The sequence below is a fragment of the Cupressus sempervirens genome, chromosome 10 (assembly GCF_028749045.1).
Source record: "Cupressus sempervirens isolate cs-2001-9-10 chromosome 10, ASM2874904v1, whole genome shotgun sequence".
NCBI classification, from domain to species: Eukaryota; Viridiplantae; Streptophyta; class Pinopsida; order Cupressales; family Cupressaceae; genus Cupressus; species Cupressus sempervirens.
Genome location: NC_143127.1, coordinates 280,451,620 through 280,474,594, shown reverse-complemented (window position 1 = coordinate 280,474,594; position 22,975 = coordinate 280,451,620). Strand labels below are relative to the sequence as shown.

At 35.0% G+C, this 22,975-nt stretch overlaps 1 protein-coding gene across 2 annotated transcripts in view; it reads left to right on the top strand.

The window, feature by feature from the left end:
* MPS1 (multipolar spindle 1) overlaps positions 1 to 22,975 on the top strand; it is a 286,168-nt gene that overhangs the window by 154,692 nt on the left and 108,501 nt on the right. For both annotated transcript variants that reach the window (XM_089805387.1, XM_089805386.1), the window contains one exon: positions 8,456 to 8,645. In XM_089805387.1, the coding sequence (XP_089661513.1) occupies positions 8,456 to 8,645 (190 nt within the window). The remainder of the gene's footprint in view (positions 1 to 8,455; positions 8,646 to 22,975) is intronic.

Sequence of the window (22,975 nt, the reverse complement as noted above, 5' to 3'; positions counted from 1 at the left end):
GTTGGTATCAAAGCCAGGTTCGTCCTTATGGAGATTGGATCATGTAGAACCTTGATTTGAATTTGGTTGTAGGGTGGTAGATCTGCAGATTTGACCTATAACTTGAAGAGGGTTACGATCTTATAGGAACCTGATTTCTAAAGATGGTTCGTGGTAGAAGAAATGTTGATGATGCTATATTGGATCAGTTGAGACAAATTGCAGCCAGATTAGATGCTGTGGAGACAGCTCAAAGGAGAGGAGCACATCTTGATGATGTAAGTGATGATGAAGCAGTAGCACCAAACCATAATCCAGAACCTGAAGAAGATCAAGATGAGGAAAGATTGTTGTGAGTGTTGTCTAGGGAAAATTCAAAGCCAGCTGTAGAAGTTGTTCCTTATGATGGAAAATTGGTTACCAATGCTGTGTTGGATTGGATCTCTGATATGGAGAAGTTCTTTGAGTATGAAAACACTTCTGATAATTGAAAGGTGAAGATTGCAGTCACTAGGTTGAAAGATCATGCATCACTATGGTGTGAGCACTTGCAAATTGATAGACAAAGGAGAGGAAAGGAGAAGATTAGAACTTGGCCAAAGATGGTGAACAAGGTAAAGAACAAATTCCTCCTTGCTGATTACCAAGTTAGCATGTTGTGAAAGATGCAAAATTTAAAACAAAAAGACATGACTGTGAAAGAGTATACTAAGGAATTCTATAGATTGGACATCAGATTTGGACATGTGGATGATGATGTTGAGAAAATTGCAAGGTACATTAATGGATTGAGATCTGGAATACAAGATGAAATAAGTTTTGTGAAGTTGGAAAGTGTGGAAGAAGCATACCAGTATGCCTTGAAGGCTGAGGAGATCTTGACAAAAAAACATGAACAAAGACAAAGAGGTAGAGGTGGCAGATTCCAGAGAGGTAGAGGTAGATCTTATGGAGAAAGTGGCAAATCTGATAGTTCTATGTAGGATAAAGGCAAATCTAAATGAAAGAATGATGACAAAGGCAAGACCGAATGGAAGATTGGTAATTTTTATCGAGGAGGCACTAATTCTTACCGAGGAAGAGGTAATTCTTATTCTAGAGGCGGATTTCATGGTAATTGTTTTAGTTGTGGCAAAGAAGGGCATAGATTTTTTAAATGTAGATCCTTTGAAAGTGGACAGAATAATAGAAATGCTATAATTCAAGAAGACATTGAGAGTTCACCAAGTGGACCTAAGGCTGGAGAAAATCTGATGGTGAGAAGAACCCTATGTAATAAAAGAAGTGATGAGGAACCTGTTTTAAGGAGAAGTCTATTCAAGACAAGATGTAAGATGGCTGGAAAATGTTGCAAAGTGATCATTGACAGTGGAAGTTCTACAAATTTGGCATCAGAAGAGCTGGTTACCAAGTTGCAGTTGCAGAGGCTGAAACATCCCAAATCTTATCATGTTTCATGGATCAAAGATGAGCATAAGATATTGGTAAGTGAGCAATGCCTTGTGAAATTAAAAATTGGACATTACTTTGATGAAGTTTTGTGTGATATTATGCCCATAGATAGTTGTCATATTTTGTTGGGTAGACCTTGGCAATATGATAGATATGCTGTACATGATGGAAGTTTAAGTCAATATACTCTTTGGGTAAATGGGAAGAAACAAACATTGCTGCCTTTGATTGAAAGTCTAGATGAGGTTAATTATACTGCTGCAAAAATTTGCATGGATAATGGGAAACAATTTGAAAAGGAAATGAAAAAGAATCAAGTCTATTTTGCTATAATTCCAAGAAAATCGAGTTTTCTCAATGGAGATCGAGTGCAAGAAAATAGTGTTAACTGAGTGCTAGTTAGTGGTGATCGAGTGACAGAGGGTAGTGTTGACCGAGTGCCAAAAGAAATTGCAGAGTTGCTGAATGAGTATAAAGACATTATTGCTGATGATATCCCAGATGGTTTACCTCCTGTAAGAAGTATAAGTCATTGTATGGATTTGATTCCTGGAGCTAGTTTGCCAAACAAAGCACCATATAGATTGACACCTGAAGAGAATGAAGAACTTAGCAGAAAAGTGCATGAGTTGTTGCAAAAAGGTTTGATTAGAGAAAACTCGAGTCCATGTGTTGTACCTGCTGAATTAGCACATAAAAAGAATGGAGAATGGAGAATGTGTACTGATTTTAGAACTATTAACAAGATAACAGTGAAATATAGGTTTCCTATGCCGAGGATGGATGCCATAATGGATTGCTTGAGTGGAGTAAAGTATTTTACCAAGATTGATTTGAAGAGTGGCTATCATCAGATCAGAATTAGAGAAGGTGATGAATGGAAGACTGCTTTCAAGACAAAAGATGGTTTGTATGAATGGTTGGTTATGCCTTTTGGTTTGACTAATGCACCTAGTACTTTCATGAGGTTGATGAATGAAGTCCTGAAAAGATTTTTGGGTAAGTTTGTGATTGTTTATTTGGATGATATCCTGATATTCAATAAGACGAAGGAAGAACATCTTGAGCATATTAGACAAGTGTTACAGAGGTTGAAAGAGGAAAAGTTGCTGACTAATCTGAAAAAGTGTTCTTTTATGCAAAAGGAGATTGTGTATTTGGGATTTGTGATTTCAGCTGATGGTTTGAAAATGGATCTTGAGAAGGTTAAAGCAAATTTGGAATGGCCTACATTTGAGAATGTGAGTTAGGTAAGATCATTTCATGGTTTGGCTTGTTTTTACAGAAAGTTTATAAAGAATTTCAGTGCTGCTTGTAATGCTATGACTGAAACAATGAGGGGAGATAAAAATGAATTCAAGTGGACACATGGAGCTGATAAGAGTTTTGAGACTTTGAAACAAAAGGTTGCTGAATTACCTGTATTAGCTTTACCTGATTTTAACAAAGTATTTCAAGTTGAATGTGATGCAAGTGGTAATGCAATAGGAGCTGTATTAAGTCAAGAAGGTAAGCCTGTTGCTTTCTTTAGTGAAAAGTTGAATGATGCTAAAAGGAAGTATTTTGTGTATGATCAAGAATTTTATGCCATTGTTCAAGCCTTGAAGAAGTGGAGACATTATTTGATTCCTAAGGAGTTTGAGTTGTTTACTGATCATAAAGCTTTACAATACTTGGTAAGTCAACATAAATTGAATCAAACACATATGAAGTGGGTTGAGTGCTTGCAGAGTTTTAAATTTGTGATCAAGCATAAGAGTGGAGTTACTAACAGAGTTGCTGATGCATTGAGTAGAAGACATTCTCTGTTGACAGAAATGAAAGTTGAAGTTCTTGGTTTTGATGAAATGAAAGAGTTGTATGAAGCCAATCTTGATTTTTCTGAGGCATGGAGAGAGTGCAGAGCACCAAATCTGACAGATCACATAAGTAAGTATGATGAGTATTTCATTCAAGAAGGCATGTTGTTCAAAGATATTTAGTTGTGTATTCCTAGAAGTTCTATGAGATTGAATCTGATTAAGGAAAAGCATAGTGGTGGATTAGCTGGACATTTTGGAATTGATAAGACATTGAGTTTGCTGAAAGAGAAGTATTATTGGCCACAAATGTATAAGGATGTTCAGAAATTTGTAAAGAGTTGTGGAGTTTGTCAAGTTACAAAAGGAGTGAGTCAAAATACTGGTTTGTATACACTTATTATTGTTCCTAAGAAACCTTGGACTGATATCAGTATGGATTTTGTTCTTGGGTTGCCTAAGACAGTGAAAGGGTATGATTCCATATTTGTTGTAGTGGACAGATTTTCTAAGATGGCTCATTTTATACCATGTAAAAAGACATCAGATGCTAAGCACATTGCTGAACTTTTCTTTAAGGAGATTGTGAGATTGCATGGATTACCAAGAAGCATTGTTTTTGACAGAGACAATAAGTTTTTTGGTTATTTTTGGAAGACTTTGTGGAAGAAGATGGGTACTGAATTGAAGTTTAGTTCTACATTCCATCCACAAACAGATGGACAGACAGAGGTTGTGAATAGAAGCTTAGGAAATTTGTTAAGATGTTTAGTTGGGAATAAGCCAAGTAATTGGGAGATGGTATTGGCACAAGCTGAATTTGCATATAATAATTCTGTGAATAGAGTACAGGGAAGACACCCTTTGAGATTGTTACTGGAATGTATCCTAGAGGTATATTAGATTTGAGAGATGTTGCTGGTGAAGAAAAGAGAAGCGCTGCAGAAGAAGAATTTGCTGATTTTATGGAGTCTTTGCTTAAGGAAGTGAAGTTGAGGTTGGAAAAAAGTAATCATAAGTATAAGTTGAATGCTGATCAGTCTAGAAGACACCGTGATTTTCAAGTTGATGATGAGGTGATGGTTCATCTGAAGAAAGGAAGATTCCCAGCTGGAAAATACAGTAAGCTGAAGATGAAGAAATTAGGACCTTGTAAGATCTTGAAGAAGTTTGACAGTGGTAATACTTATGAAGTTGAGTTACCTGATGACATGGATATATCTCCTATATTCAATATTGCTAATTTGTATAAGTATCATGAGTTAGAGGATGAAGTTGTATTAGATGATTATCCTAAGAAGCAAATTGAAGAAGTTGAACAGATATTGGATCAGAGTGTTGGCAAGAGCACAAGAGGAAAAGATTACTATGAATATTTGGTGAAGTGGAAGAATAGACCTATTGAAGATGCTTCATGGATTTCTAAATTTGAGTTGGATTCAACTCAGGTTGGGACATCTCAATGATTTAGGAGAATCATTTCTTTCAACCTCGGTTGTCTGATGTAGGAGCATCTTGGGTTGCCTTGTTATCCTGCTCAATTTTTGTTCATTTTGCAAGTTGGTGCTGAGTTACTGTAGCACTTAGTTGGTGCCGAGTTACTGTAGCACTCTTCAGGGGCTGAGTTACTGTAGCACTCTTCATGTGTCGAGTTACTATAGCACTCCTTCATGTGCCGAGTTACCCAGTGTATGCCGAGTGTCAGTATTTGGACGTGATTTTTGCGAACCAACTTGCGGGATTTATTTCATTTGTGACATTTATGTTAAGATCTTTTCTTGGGATATGTCCAGATCGTTGTTGGGTCGGCCTTCCTCTTATGTAATGTTCTAGAATAATCTGTAAGCCGTTTTGGCAAGTATATATAGAGTGTTTAGGCTTAGAGTTAGGTAAGTTTTAGAGAAGAAGATTTTAGAGCGGAACTGAGGGTGCGAAATTGCTGTTGGATCTTTGTAAGTGAATGTATTGTAATTGGCCATAACGCATAAGGGCTTACAGTTGGGCATGTATGAAGATGTTTTGATGAATCAATAAAAGTATTTCACCCTTCTTCCTCTTTTGGTTGTTGTTCCTTGTGTTTGCTTCCGTTGTGTTAACTCTTGTAGGGTGGTTGGGATAGCTGGGTGAGCCTTTGACTCTAGTTATTCACCCCTTGCCTACGTCAAACCCATCCAATTTTAGAAGTTTTGGTCTCGCACTTATACCTTGTACAAATGATTGCCATGAATTTGGTAGGCCACCTAGGGCTATTAGAGATAACTCTTTACTATCATTTTGATATCCAACAGATGATAGTTTATCCCTTAGTTCAGTTATTCTCCTGAAGAATGCTTATGTGATTCATTTTCCGTTTTAGTGCAAGAGTTCTTCCACTGTTATTTATTTCAAATGTGCTCTCAAGGGATTTGAATATAAGATATGCAGTATCTGGTTTTGCCAATATAGGTACTATGTGATTCCTAGCTGCATCTAGTATCTACTATTAGTTTCACAGCCTTTTCATTATCCCCCATCCATTTAGATTCTTCTGGTTCATTCTCAAGTTCTGTATTGTTATTTTTCACAAGTTGGTCTAATTGATTTTCTTTTTGTATCATCATTACCCTTAATTTCCTAGATGTGAAATTGTTCACACCTTCAAGACGATCCTCAAATCTGATTGCATTTGTCATTTTTGAAGATGCAATGTAACTGTAGTACCAAGGTGGGTAATCTGAGCTCCCAAATTTAATATGGATCTACCTAGGCTCTGAGACCATGTAAATGCATATTAAATTTATATCAGATTTTACTTCAATTACAGTTCTACAGTCGTGAATATAATGGTTACTGATTCCAATTTTAATTTCTGCAGATTTCATCTTTAATACTGATTAGATCGGTGACTATACTGCTCTGATATTTTCAGAATTGTATTACTCCAAACTTCAATTTCAGTGCTTATCATTTATTGATTTCGATGATAGCAAGTATGGATGCTTGGCAATATAAGTTAGGGAGACATGAGGGCAGTCATGTCTCCAAACTGGAGATGTGACAATTCACGGTCATGTCTTTTCATAACAAATACAAATACAAACAAGAGTAATCATGCCGATTCAATAAAGGAAAGGCTGATGAACATTAAATTGCATTTCTCTTTATAACTCTCTTACAGAGTATCGGCTATCATTGTAAATTGAAATCATGTTCGATAATCACATATCACTGTGATTCAAAATTCAAGCAAGGCAGATGGAACTTATAAATATATTGTTGATCAATAGAGTCATCAAAGGTTTGTAGAAATATAGTTTGAATATGATTGATATATATGAGTATATATGTATATCAATATGCCGAGCATATTGATATATATGTATGTATGTATATGTCAGTCCTATTGATCACAAATTTATCTGCTGAGGCTACTCAGTTTAATAGTTATAAATATCTAGATTCGAAAGGGCGTATTCCTATTAATCATAGACGTTGCATCTCTTCCAGAGGAATTATCGTTGATTATTATTGTGATAAACATCATCTTGTTGGATGTTTAGTTTAATATAATAGCTACTACTGTCAACTACATAATATACCGCCGCTGGATGATAGTCACTAAATCTCTGTCTTGGGTTATCACTCTCATGCTTTAGTCAGCTATAAGTATGTGTGTTGGTTATGTCTAGAATATTTAGTTGTGCCACATCATGGCAGTGGTTGATGTTATCTCATCAATATCATTGCTCAGTGTCTATTTTAAATCTGAGGTATAGCAACATCAATAAGGGGTAGAAGTAGGTGTACATTCATTGGTTTGATGGTTATATTCTTTTCTTTACTTATACTTTATAGACGTTATAATTTATTAGTATTATATGAATAATATGTTATTATGCTATTAATATGCTAGGTAAGTAACATATATAATATATTAAATTATGAACTTCTGTTATTACACATTATCTTTTCGATAATATATTATTATACCAATAATATATTGATAGTTGAATGTGTCACATTATTTAGTAATTATTTTTATAATCTATTGTTTAATTATTATTAGTCCTTAAATCTTACTTTAGGGGGAAATTACAAAGGAGCATATGAAGATCAAAGCTAGAAACTGGCAAAACCACATATATGTCAGTAGTTGGAGCAGAAGAAGAGCCAATGGTGAATGATGTTCCCTGTAGTTTAGGAAACCTTTTTACTCTGTGGGATATCTTTTTTTATTTTGTTTCTTGTAGATTACTGCTTGATTGCCCCATCATAAAGTAAATCAATGAAGGATTAACTAAAATAGGAAGCAATAATTATTCTTTTACCATTCAACATGATCCCTTAACTTTAATGCCAAGGACTTGTGATATTTTATTGAGTGATATAATCCCAACATTAGAAAGTTCAAAACACAATTCTTTGGCAATGAAAATATTATTATAACTTATTTTTACTGTTTGTATGTTTGTTTCTTTGAATATAAATGGAAATGCAATAATAAATAGTATGGAGGGATGATAGAATAGTTCCCACTACATATAACCATTCAAATTAATATATTCAATGATTAAAATATAATTATCAAAGGTGGTTCCCATATGCTAAGGTATGGTCGTCAGTTTTTATATCCAAGTAATCTTAGATGCATCTGAATTGAGACAAAGTAGCATTGAGTTGCCAATACAAAATAAAATGAGCCCATCTAAAATAAATTGTACCCAAGTCAGACACTCTTTGATGCTCTCAACTTGACCTTATTGGCATGCATCTTAGGTACTACCTTATTTTACATGAGAGTGATAGGCATATACCTACCTTTTTGCTCCATATAAAACCCTTTTGCATCAACATAATCAGCTCTGCATCTGTATCCTAGGCTGCTTAATCTTTTTTTTTTTTTTGTGAAGATGCAAGCAAATATTAAATTGATAAATACATTTGCTTCATAAAAGCAGCTTTTGATTTGAAGTATAAGATGCAATTTTTTTAATCTTATTGTGCATTTCTGATGGAAATGTAAACTGCAAATAGAAAGATTTACTTAGTTCAGTCATCAATCAAATCTAGGCATTTTATTTATAAAACTATACATAACGTTTACTGTCCAAATTTTGTAAAAACTGTTTGGCAGACACAAACAGTAGAAATCTTTGGTTCCATTACCTTCAAATTGTTTATTATCTTTGGAATAATTTTTAATCTTAATGTTTGTGATATCTTATAAGAATCATTTTTATTTACAGATTTGGATGCATCGGTCAACATGGAATTTAATGTTCAACATATAATGCGTAAACTCGGAGTGGTACCATTCATTGGACAGAGGATATTACTAGCTACATCCCAAACAATAATCTCTGTTGCTGACAGCTTATTTTGCATGGATCCTTTTAATCCTACGTTTTTTCAAGCCCACGAGTCGATGTTTACAATGTAACACTCTTTGAACATTGCATCAGTTATTTTCTTGCTTGATTGCTACTCTTCTAGCTTTTCTTGATGGACAGAATATTCTCACAATGCAAATTAGTTACTGGCCTTATATCAACCATGTTTCTCATATATCTTGTATACAAGAGAGAAGGATTGAAACTAATCTGTGTAATGAGAGATCAAAAGTAAAACAACAGGACTTAGAGCAAAGAAAATTTATAGGCTATGTGAATGATATATCAAGTGGATTATATGTTTTGAAGATATCAATACTTGGAAACAATTCAGAGAAACCAACATAACCAGAAATTAGAATGTATTAAACACCAATACACAACACTAGATTTTCCAATCAGTTGCCTTTATTCTCTATGGTTTGCATTTTGATTTCATGTTTTGAGTAAAGGGGAGTATTGGAAATCATTCAAACCTCAAACTAGAAGGAAGTGACTCCTCTTCATGCTTAACACCATCACCTGCCATGATGCCATCTAATCCAATGCCTGCTGCTAACCTACTTTGCTTCATACACTAGCACTGATCAGTATACCTCTGTTACAGAGAGCACATCACATAATCATTTAGAAATTGTAGTGGCAACATTCGTTTGCACTCTATCGACATCTTCTCTTACACTTCTCTACATCCACGGGAAGAAATGAACATTGGAATTACATATTGTATTGGTATCGGTGACTTACAATCCATATACTAATCATTAGGAGGCCTATCACCATATTTGAAAGGCTTCAGTAGATTGTAATCTCAATCTGAACTCAACTGATCTCAGTTTTGTCATTCTAATGTTGTACAAATTCTTGGTTTTTGTTAATTATTGCTTAAGATATTTTAGTGGTATTAGAGCTGGTGATCTTGCTAGCTTGTCCGGAGGAATTTGATGTGCTATGTGTGTATGGTCTATCATAGAAGGAGATATCTCTCTTTGGGTTGGATGGGAGATACACATGTAAGACATGATGACCTTATTGAGGGAATTAACAAGAGGACAACAGTAGTTCAATGGAACCTTGACAAAAGGACAACAACGAATTGGTGAGATGCTCCAACAATTTGTTGATGGAAGAAAAAATGGAGTTTATGGTGAATATAATAGTCATGACAGAAAAACCAATGGTCTCGTTCATAACCATTGATGCCCACATTTCCTTTAAGGACATCAAGAATAACTCTCTCTCTCTCTCTCTCTCTCTCTCTCTCTCTATATATATATATATATATATGGTTCCGTGGATAGCTACATTGCTGAGTTCCAACAACTTTTGATTTTGGCGGCTAACATTTTAAAGAGGAGAATAGTAGTGGTATTCGTGGATGGCTTGTTTGATCCTTTTGAAGGGTTGGATCAAGGGCCTAAACTCTAGCATGCTCATTGAGGGAATTAAGAAGCCATGTGATATGACTACCTTTTCTTCTAAGAATGACACATACTTGTAACCCATCTCACTGAAGGACAAGAGAAAGAAGCCATTTTAGAAGTAGCATTGATGGATGTGGTTACCCATCAAAATATTAGGTGGAAACTTTGTTCCACTTGTAAGGAGCCATGGGAGTTGAGTCACTGATGTCTAGGCAAGAGGAAGACTTATTACATCAAGGTGTTGTCTGACAATAAGGAGGAATATGAGGGGCTTGAGGAACAAGAAGAAGAGACCAATCATGTAAATAATTGTCATACTTATGAGGAAAGGAGCTACCATCATTGAAGTTTCCATGAATCCTCAATGTAATGTATTTAGAGTATGTGGCACCATTTAGGGGTCATGAGTCATTGTCATCCTTGATAGTGGAGACACACTCAATTTCATCAACTCATCCCCAATTGCTATGAGAGGATTTCACACGGTGGAGTATGAATGGTTCGAGGTCAAGGTGGTAGGAGGATCACTATTACCCTACACACATTTAGTACCATAGTTGAGCATTACCCAAGGAAACTACACAATCATGGATAACCCGTTTATGGTGGACGTAGATAGGACAAATGCCATTTTGGGCATTATATGGATTGAGATTGTTGACAAGTACATAAAGTCTCAAGAAGATGGAATGCTTATTAATGGTGGATGGAAAGGTGTTACAAGAAATGTCCAATGGATGTCTTAGATTGGTATGGCCAATCATGTCCCCAATTCCACAATAGGATTTAATAATAAATCTTTAAAAAACTTTAATAACAAATAAAGATAATAATATATTACATTGTTAATATTATAAAAAGATTAATAAACAATAAATAAAAATAATAGTGTATTATAAATGGATTACATTATAATAATATGGTATTTATTAAGTTAACAATAATTAGCAATATATCATAATAATATATTATTAATAATATCATAAAATATTATGATAATAATTAAGAAAATTAATAAAAATACAAAAATACAAAATTCATATTATATAAAAAATAATAAACAATAAATAAAAACAATAGGGTATTTTTAATGGATTATATAATAATAATATGATATTTCTTAATATATCTTATAGGTAATGGGCCGAAGCCTAGATTAATAATTATTAACTGTTGAGATTAATTATTATTATATCATTATGTATTGAGCTCAAGTAGACTTGAACACAACCTCCCAGATGAGAGGCTCACAAGTTACCATTGTGTTGTAGGCTCTTGCCTTATATATTTGTTACGTTATCGTTATTATATTATATTTTTAAATATATGTTTATTTGATATCATATATATAGTCTAATAATAAACTCGTTATGAGCAACTAAGTAATTGGTTGCAACTCTTATAAGAGAGTTATCTCTTCTCCTTGTATAGATGTATTTAGTGGAGATTACATTTCATAGACAGAGGCATAGGATACAAGTGTAATGTCCTCAATTTTTAATGTAATAATTTAACTAAATTAATTAATTAACTGGTCCCAAAATTTAAATAATATAATAAAAAGACCTTTAATTAGTTACTTTAATTAATTAATATGGGGCTCAAGTTAATATTTGTATTTGTGGTTCCAATTGATTTAATATATCTCAGACCTATTTTTATTTTAGTTTCCATTGGTAAGTGTTGCTATTGGCTATCTTTGTACACCCTCGGCAAGGTTTTCCTTGATGGGTATTTAAACACGACTTGTAGGTAGTCGTAGGTATGCGATTTGGATTATTTTCTTTGTTTTGCAAATTCCTGTTGGAGTTCTGGATTGTTCGCCATTTTAGAAGTGAAAGATCTTCCCTATTTGGATATTCCGATTTCAGTGGGATTCAACCCTCACCCTATTCTGTTGTGTACTTCTCATCTCGAATCTGGCAAATCGGAGCATTATTTGTATGTGGAAATATCATTATTATTTGGTAACAAGTGTGTATCGATTGGGACTCTGGCTTTTGCAAGTTATTTGTGTTTAGTATATGGCATTTGCATTCTAAGTGGCATTGTCAAATTCCTTGCATTGCCTCAACATTTCCACACACCATCTGTTACACATAACACATAGCATTACCCATTCGTAAAACTATCAAATCATCCCCATGCTTCACTCTTCCATACCGTATGGCCAAGATGGTAATCACATTCACCGCGGGCTATCTCTCTTTCCTACTATACGACCTTGTACCGTGTGGCTAGTTATAAACCTCCTCTACGGTACGGCCCACACACCCCTTGTCACACCCTGTATGACTATCACCCAACTGTCGTACAGCCTTAAAGTTCACCGTACGGCCTCCATACATACTGTGCGGCCTTATTCATGCTTGCTCCCCATACCTAGCTGCCCATCCCAGACACCATATGGATGTACTTCTTGCTGTACGGATTCCTTGCAACCCCTTTCATACATCCATGAAGCACTCGGGCGATCGAAACATTACAACAAGGGATTTTATGGAGACTATGGATGACAAGTGAACAAAAGTAAATAAAGATGAAATATGAGAAGTTGGTAATGCTTTCACATTTGATTAATTTCACATAGCAAATAGAGAAATCTTTTTCCATTAATGGAGAAATCAGACCATCATCTGAATACATCATATAGACTATTAACAACATCATTGTTTGCCCCCATAAAGATAGTGAATGGAGTTTATGCAAGAGATTATACAGAGTTAAAGGAAATATATTGAATGTGAGAGTATGAATGGAGAGCTTCAATGAGTCCATTTTCAAACTTAGCATTACCAATTGCAACACTCATTGTGGGTTATACGAGCTTGGAATTCTGTCATAGAAGACTGCCAAGACAATAAAAATACATAGTGGAAGACACCAAGTCAAATAGCAACAATTTGTGCTTGACCCTCATATACCTAGATATGACATTGCAAAATCCATTGGATTATTGCTAATAGATATAGAAGTAGTAGTGAACACAGTCTAGTCATTGGGTGGGCCTTGCAGACTAACTATGCACACATTCCAGTCTTGAGATCCTTTTAGTAATATATATGTACAATCAGAATAAGGCTTCATATTCAGGGATGTGGAAGGCATCAAGGAGTTCATTTTCATGGATCTATCATACATTTAAGTAAGCATTTAACATCAACAATAAAGTAAACACCATCTAGATCCATTGATAAGGATCCTTGACAATCATGTTAGCATGTTCTTTCCAACAAATGCTATTGAATTCACCTTCAACAAACATGGTCAAGGAGATTAGAAGGTAGTCATATCATCCACACTCATTTACTGGTCTGAGCATTTGAACAAATCCCTTAACCACCAAAAAAATCAAACAAATGCTTGCTGACTTATAACATTCGAACAATTCTCTCAGCACAAAAGATATCAATACACATTAAGGAAACACTTAAAAGATACATCCAACTTCAACGAATGAAAATCCGGAGACCATAAGAATTATTCTCAGCAAATATATCAATCAGAGCAAAATTTTTAGATAGTCAATATGTCACCTCAAAATTTGGTCCTAAGCACCTTGGGAGATAGACTGAATCTGATTGGTGATAAATAAGATGAATTAGATATCAAATTAGAATCGAGTTTAGTCTTGACACTCATTGAATCACATTATTATTGATCAAGAGGTATTTACATTACTAGCTTTTGAAGGATATTCTTAGTGAATATTAAGGAAATTTTTCTATCTTTGGCTATTCTCACGTGGGGGACCTTTGATGTTTCACACAATGATGATTTGTGCTATAGTGAGTCTGGTATATCATATTAGATGTTGGGTGATGAATCAATAGTATTTATTTGATGATGATAGGTCCCAGGATATTGATTTATAGAAACTTACTGATGAGGGGGAAGCAAAGACATCCGAGGAGTTTGATATAGCAGTGGCTTCCACTTCTTCTTTGGAGGTATTGCTAGAGGTACCAAGTAGCAGTACCTTGGTTGTTGATGTGTGTGAGGATGATATCACACATTATGTTAGTGATCATGTGGTGAGTGTTAAATAGTAACAGTGATATTCATACTGGTCTAAGAAGTGCAGACCACACCTTAATCTTCTCCCCTTGTACCATTCGACACCATTATATACATTGCACTTGGAAAATAGGATGGGCGGGAATCCTTGGCAATAAACATGTTATGTACTAACTATAACTAATAGTTATGTTAGTTAATATTTGTGTTATCTCCTTCATGGATGTCGATTTCTATAAGTGATGTATGGGCTGACCTAGAGAGGGTCATGTCTCTTTAAGGGACATGCCCTTTGGTCATCGTATAAGAGGTGGGTGTTATTGTAGTTTAAAGGACACACAATACATTGAAGTCTGCTCCTTAAAACAATACTGCCCTATATGAATTATTGCAGAGACAAACAAGTTTCAGAATAACATTTAATATTGTGAAAATTACCTTCTACGTTATAAAAGAAGAAGAAGATCATGACAACAACAAATACTAAGGTGTTATCTCAAATCTGAACCTATAGAATTTATAGATACTTTACATGGTATCAGAGCTCTGGTAGTCGAAGCTAGGCTCTGTAAATTAAATAATCAAACTTGATATATATCTAGCATCATTCTCCTATCTTTAATGGCATATACAATCAGACCCGAGGACAGGTTTTATGGGAAAGAAAAATTTGATGCTAGGAAATTAAGAATCATGATGATTCTTAAAGAAAATGATGTAAAACAATTTGTTGATTTAGAATCCAGACAACCTACTGTTGAACCTCATAAATCTATTTGGAGTAAAGGAAATAGGAAAGCAATTTAGATCATATTAGATGGAGTGAAAAATGATATAGTACCCATGCTAACGAAACATCGAACAACATTTAATATGATGAATGCATTACTAAATGCATATGAGGTTAACAATGCAACTAGAGTTCTCGCACTAAAAAGGCAACTAAATCACTTACAAATAAAGAAGGGAGAATCAATGAATTCCTACTTCCTAAGGGTTGCTAGCCTAAGAGATGAACTTTCAAGTATAGGAACCATCATTAATGATACAAAACTAACACTAATGGCTATGGATGGATTACCAGATTCATGGGAAACATTCGTGCAAGGAGTAAGTGCTAGAGATTATCTTCTTGACTTCAATAGACTTAAGGGAGACTGTCTTCAGGAAGAATACATAATAATTTAAGAAAGGAGGAAAACTGAAAACAAAAGATGAAGAACTTCATGTTCTTAATACAATTCCTATAAAGGTAAAAAGAAGAATTTCAAGAAGAAAAGGGGTAATCAAAAGAATGATAAACCTAAGAAAGATCTATCCAAAATAAAATGTTTCAGATGTGAAAAGATTGGCCACTAGATATCAAATTGCCCTAAGAATTTCAAACAACAAGTGAACTATACAAACATCACTAGGGAAGAAGATAACTATGATTTTGAGAATCACGTATTGTATTCGGCACTATCAAATGAAGTCTCAAGTAAAGCATGGGTGATTGATAGTGGATCTTCTCGACACATTATAGGATACAAAGAAGCACTAGACTCTATGTCAGAAAAAGTTAATGGCGAAGTCACCATCGGTGATAATTCAACACATTCCGTCAAAGGAATTGGAAATTGCACCTTGAAACTAAAATCAGGTAGTTCTCTACTTCTCAAAGGAGTACTCTATGTACCAAGAATAAAAATGAATCTAATCTCGGTTATGACACTTGAAGATGATGCACATAATGTTACATTCATGGATGGTAAAGTCATAAAATGGGCTAAGAACTCCTCAATTAAGGAAGCAAAATTGATTGGTCAAAGAAAAGGGTATTTGTATGAATTAAATTCAAAACCTGGTTGACCTATTCAAGCCTTAATTCATGAAGTTGTGGACATAAATGAAATATGGTACAAAAGATTAGGACATCTAAATTGTAAAACTTTATCAACCATGGAGAAGATGGTTACTGGTTTAGTTAAACGTAATCAAGATCACTCAAGCATATCCAAAGGATGCACTTTGGGTAAGAACACCAAAAGTCCATTTCATGATAGCACTAGAAAAACTAACAATGTTTTGGAATTAATCCACTCAGATTTATGTGGACCCATGTCTATTGCTTCTCTTGGAGGATTTTGGTGCTATATTTTGTTCATAGATGACTTCTCTAGGAAAACTTGGATTTACTTTTTAAAATGCAAAGAATCAGAAAAAATCCTACAGGGATTTAAAGAATTTAAAATCTTAACTAAAAACTTTTCAAGACATAAAATTAAAACTCTTGGAATTGATAATGGAGGGGAATACACTTTAGATTTGTTTAAAAGGTTTTGTAAAGAATCATGAATTTAGAGGGAGTATACAGTTCCTTATAACTCACAACAAAACGGGGTAGCAGAAAGGAAGAATAGAACAATTATAGAAGCTGCTAGAGCTATAATATTTGATCAAAATCTAGAATAGTATCTTTTGGTAGAAGCCTCTTGTACTGCTGTCTATATCGAAAACAAAAAACCTCACTCCTACCTTATAGATAAAACTCCTGAAGAAGTCTTTACTAAAGTTAAACCCAATATAAGTCATCTTAGGATTTTTGGGTGCCCTATATATATCCATGTTCCAAAAGAAAAGAGAACTAAGTTAGAACCCTCTGGGAGGAAATGTATTTTTTTAGGGTTTAGTGAAACATCTAAAGCATATAGGATTTTCATACTTGGGCAAAAAAATATTGAACTTAGTAGGGATGTTATTTTTGAAGAAGACTTAGCATTCAAAAGAGCCCTAAGTTCTGAAGAACTTTCTCCTTTACCTAGTTCTGAAAGAAATACTAACTCTGAGTCTCAGAGGGAGAACATGGAAGAAATTGACGATGAAATTCAAAACCTTAATCTTGAAAAAACTCAAAATTCAAAGAAAAGACCACTTTGGGCCATTAAAACAATAGAGACAACACAAGACTTTGCTGCACCTTTTGGAATAGTTAGAGAAAGCAAAAGACCCAAAAGATTTTCTAGTTATACAGCAAATATGAATGATTTGTCTAAATTAGAACCATCTAATATTTCAGATGCTATTAAACATACAACTTAGAAAGAAGTTATGACAGAAGAATATCATTCCAAGGATATCATAATTCATGAAATGCTTAATAATATTTAAAAATGTTTGCTTCAACTCAAATCTTCTTTTGTGTTTATTTGATCAATGTATACTTATGTATGTTATCAAAGTAGCATCTAGTTGAGGTCTGATATTTTTTTACAATTGATTTATTGAAAGGGTCTATAGCAAAATCTTTAAGATCTTAAAATGTGCCTTGAGAGTGTGTAAGTTTTTCTTGGTAGGCTAAATTTGACACTTTGGAAGTAAAACTAGACTTTCTTGTAATTTTATTTTCTTTACTTTTCTATCAAATAACTCACCACTTTGCATTTTTTTTTCCTGCATTAAAAATGAAGCCAATCCAAATCTATATATAAAAGGGATAAAGATGATATGGTAATTCTAATATTGTATGTTGATGATTTACTAATAACAGGTGATGATCATCTCATGGTTCAATGCAAGAAAGATCTAAATAGAGAATTCGAGATGAAAGACTTGGGACTCCTTAATTATTTCCTAGGACTGGAAGTATGACAGAATTTTGATAGCATTATACTTAATCAAGGGAAGTATACATTAGATATTTTGAAGAGATTTGGAATGTGGAATTGCAAGTCTATGTTTTCTCCAATGGACACTAATCTACATAAACTTAAAGAAGCAACAACAGAATCACCTTCCATAGATTCTACTCTCTATAGACAGATGATTGGGTCCCTTATGTACTTGGTAAATACAAGACCTGATATTTGCTATGCTCTCAATGCCTTAAGTCAGTTTATTTGTGAGCTAAAGGAGATTCACCTAGTTGCAGACATTATGACATACTTACAAGACACTCTTAATCTTGGGCTCAAATATTAGAAAGTTGACTTAGATTTACATAGATTCATCGACTCAGATTGGGGTGGAAGTGTTGACAAAAAAGGTACTTCAGGATGTTGTTTCAATTTAGGATCAGCAATGATATCTTGGATATGTAAAAACAGTCTTTAGTAGCACAAAGTACCATAGAAGCCGAAGACATTATAGCAGCGATGGTCTCACGAGAAGCAGTTTGGCTTAGAAAGTTACTTGTGGGATTATTTGGTCAAGCCATGAATCTTGCGATTATTCATTGTGATAATTAGAGTTCCATCAAGCTTTCGGTGAATCTAGTTTTTCATGATAGGTCTGAGCATATCGAAATTCCTTACCATTATGTAAGAGATATGGCATACAGGAATACTGTAAAATTAGAATACATTTGCACTGCAAATCAGACACTAGGTATTCTCACCAAACCACTCTCTGGAGTGAAGATAGATCACTTCAGGAAAAGAATTGGTATGGTTGAATTGTAATTCATTTTTATTCTTTAAATTATTAATAAAATAATTTTATTGTCAAGCTATTGACTGCTATGGACTCCACCATTTGTATTCATTATTTAAGAGGTGATGATCTCTGAGGTAATGAATTCTTATATAAAAGACATTATGAGAGATGACAATTTCTCAAATAATGTGCTGAACAATATAGAACTACTATTAGATCTAGGTGAGTTCAAGATCATTTGTGATAAGCATTTCTATGCCCGAATCACAACTTGGATAAAGGAAGAATTTATTCTTCGGACTTTATCATGTGTTCTTGTAGATCTTAACTCAAGATCGAGTTGTGATATAGGATTGCCAGTTCCTATGAGCCACAACTTAGATAAATGAAGAATTTAATCGTTCTTCGAATTTTATCCTGTGTGTATTGCATTACATGCAATACTAACATCACTAGTGTAAGTAATAAGTCATATCACAAGATGGTTATATGACTCGGTATCATGTGTTCCATGATAACATTTGCTCAGAAGATTCAGATAGATATAGAGTATCAATCTATGCTTATTCATCGTAATTGATGATGCTAGATATGTTATTTTTCAGTATGATTATCAAGTTAAGAGGGAGTGTTAAATATTAACAGTAATATTCATATTGGTATGAGAATTGCAAACCGCACCTTAATCTTCTCCCCTTATACCATTCGAAAGCATTATATACATTACACTTAGTAAATAGGATGGGCGGCAATCCTTGGCAATAAACATGTTATGTACTAACTATAACTAATAGTTATGTTAGTTAATATATGTGTTATCTCCTTCATGGCTGTTGATTTCAATAAGTAATGTATGGGCTGATCTAGAGAGTGTCATGTCCCTTTAAGGGATATGCCCTTTGGTCATCCTATAAGAGGTGGGTGTTATTGTAGTCAAGAACACACAATACATTGAAGTTTGCTCCTTAAAACAATACTGCTCTATAAAAATTATTGCAGAGATAAACAAGTTTTAGAATAACATTTAATATTCTGAAAATTACTTTCTACATTATAAAAGAAGAAGACCAGAACAACAACAAATACTAAGGTATTATCTCAGATTTGAACCTAAACCTATAGAATTTACAAATACTTTGTAGGGAGAAGTGCATACACAATCTCCTATCATAGTGTCGAGTTTTGGTCAGAGGACATGTACAAGAGTCAACAGTTGCAAGTTCCTTATCATTTGATTGAGAAGCTAAAGGTTAGCAATAGCATGATTGCCGCAACTTTACAGCATTTTGATGAAGCTCATTAGATGTTGGTTGCCTATGGTTGGAGCGCTTTTGTGATAGATGGGCACCATGATGGAGATATTTCCCTTGAGGAGTTTCATGCTCTCTAAGAGGCTATTAGTTATGAGGCATTATTATTTGTAGTTTTTAGCATATTGAGATTTCCTGCCTGAGAGAGAGTGGGCATGTTATGATGCTTTGTGGGGAAAGGAGGAGGTTGACAAGTTCACCCTTGAGCTTGAGGTGACTATGGACTCTTTGTAGTGTACTTAGTTTTCCCTCTAGGAGTCACAGTCATGTTTGAATGAGATTATTGTGGAGTTGGAGCATGTACAGTCCACACTGGCCCCAGATCCAGTTCAACCATATATAGTGGTGGTTGGTGGTGAGTTCACTTCCACAGATAGAGATGATGGATGCAGTGACAATGTAGCTACATCCATCCTTGAGAGGGGTGCATTAGCTACTGATGAAATGATTGCAATAGTGGAGGATTGCAGAGAGCTTCTTGTTATATCATGTTCTCAAGAGGTTAGTCCATTGACAAGTGACCCAGTGCAGCTTTTTGATAGCTATTGTGATGTGGATGAGGATTCAACTATGAGTTGTGTGACATTTCACGACACCACTCCCCCCTCTTCACTGGAAACTTACCGAGTATCATCTGGTTGGGAGTTTGATTCTCATGTTGGGATGTTTTCCTCTAGAAACAATCCTGTTACTTCCTCTCATTTGGTTGATAGTCATAGACACTTGGTATTGTCATAGTTTCAGAGAGATCAGTTGTGGATTGCGTTGGAGCGGGTTGATGCTTCTTCATATAATTTGTATTGCACAGAGTCATCTATGGAATAACTTTTAGAGAGTCCATAATTGTAGGAGGGACCATACAAAGCTTCTGAGGGTATACCATATTAGCATTTGGGTTTCTCATGGTATTCAACATTTGGTGGGAAAGATTGTAGATACTTCGGTTAAAATGCTTCCCTACATGGATTTTGTGGTTGGGTTTGCAGAGAGGGTTACCCACAATCTTGCTTGACCAATTGTTCTAAGTCAGAGCATCTCTTGATTCCCATTTTGGTGTTGATGAGCCAATGACAAAGATTGGAGCATTTTACCACAATTACACAATGCTCATCATTTCTCTTTTGACCCATAGGTAGAGGATTTGGTTTCATACAGGTGTAGATTGGCACTAGGTTTACCATCCTTTATGGGAATGGTTTTCACCATCTGTAGTTGATGGGGATAAGGGTTGCAAGTTAGTAGGAGGGTACTTGCAGTGTCAGCATGTCCATGACGATTTTACAGAGGATGGTATCTAAGTTATGGTACACATGCTTTTGGGAGTACTAGTTTTTATTTCATAGATAGACTTCATACTCATGGAAGATTGGTAGGGTGTGCAAGGAGTTTTGACCTAGAAGGTGATATTAGATATCCACTTTTCCTTTTTGTGGATGGATTTTAGTTGGGTATCTACTAGGATCCATGTAGAGACAGGTTAAGCACTGCAGATGGGTTGAGTTGTTATCGCTGGTTTGGTGACAATATATTTAGGATGGCTTTGTGAAAATAGTTATTATGACAGGATTTTGTAGATGATGCTAAGGATAAGATAAGATAATGATATTAATGTCCAACAAAAGACCATCAAAGGTCTTTGGGACTGGAGGATTACAATAATGATTCTGGAAACAGCAGGAGCACCAAAGGGTGTCCAAAAACAAAGCAACAAAACAAAACAAAAAGCAAGAAGAAGAAAAGAAGAGAAACAAAGAGAAGACCAAGAAAAAGACTAGGAGTCCTTTCTAGGCAGGAAGAAATCAATCATAGAAGGATACGCCTGCCGATGGGTAGAAGCTCTGCTCTGTCTCTGGGAATTTGTAGAGGAGTGTCACTGCTGCAAATAGTCAAAACGGGATCTGACAACTCGAGAATGATCTGAAGAGCTGGTAGAGCTAGATGACCTTTTCACACCACGCAAAGAGACAAGGATGTGAAAAAGGCTGTAATGAGCTGAGTAGAAGTATGTCAGTGAGGAAGAAGTGATTGTAGCGTAGTACCACAAAGCATTGCGACCTCTCGAAGATAAAGTGTAAGGCACCGCTGATCATAATAATTGAAAAAATCATAAAGAGAAACACTCTCGGAATAGATAGTAAAATATCCCTCTGATCTCATAGTAGATAGGGCAACAAAAGATAAAGTGAGTCTTAGTCTCAATCTCATCCAAAGTGCACAACTTACGGATCCGCTCCCTATTGTCAATATGATGATCGGTCTGAGCCTGAAGACAGTGAGAGCCAACTCTGAAGGATGCCAGGGAGATACGCAGGACGTGAGAGCACCACTGAGAAAGCTAGCTAGGACGAACAATAATCTTGTCAGAGATCTCCAAAAAGTGCATCGCATAAAAAGACATCCTCGGACGTAAACCCCCAGGCGGGTTAACCCAGGTAGTGGCAATATATTGTCTATAAATGTCAAGTCTGACATGCTCATTTAACTCTTGCTATGATGGAAGAAGATGAGTAGGGGCATTTAGCGAGAATTGGTAAGGGGGAAGGCGGTCAATATCAATCCCAATCGATCCTAGCGAAGAAGAACCCTGTGCATACCAGTAGCGGGCATGAGAACCAGCCTTAGAACTCGCAGTAGTAATCGAAGAGCAATATGCCAAGTTGGAGTACCAAACCTGTTCACTCACCAGATCTGCAAAACCACATAGACGATGAAGGAACCTTATCAGGTCAAAAATGGCCGCGATGTTGATTAGGGTGGATCAATATGGGCCTTTGGTTGGCAATTGCTTGAGGACAATCAATCTCGGGGAGGGAGGACCGTAATGACCCCATTTTAGCAAGTTCCTATATCTTGGCGAAATGAATTCATTATTGCGACCCTTGCGAGTTGACAGAGTGTTTTGAGGGTCTTTGTGAGTAACTTGCTATTTATAGTAAGTCAATTTTGAGCAGTTACTATTTTTAGCAGTGCAGTTGAGACACCTGGTGATTGATTGGATCATTTAATGGAGCTTCATATTATAAGTTTTTTATTAATGTTATCTTAATGAATAACTTTATCATTATACTGTTGTAATTTGACAGTGTGTTGAAGAAGCCTTTTAATTAAAAAATGTCTTCATAAAGCTTTTAACTTAGGAGTTATTAATTCAAAATTATTAAATGAAAGCTTCTAATTTAAAAGTGTATTAATGAAGCATCTTTAATGAGAAG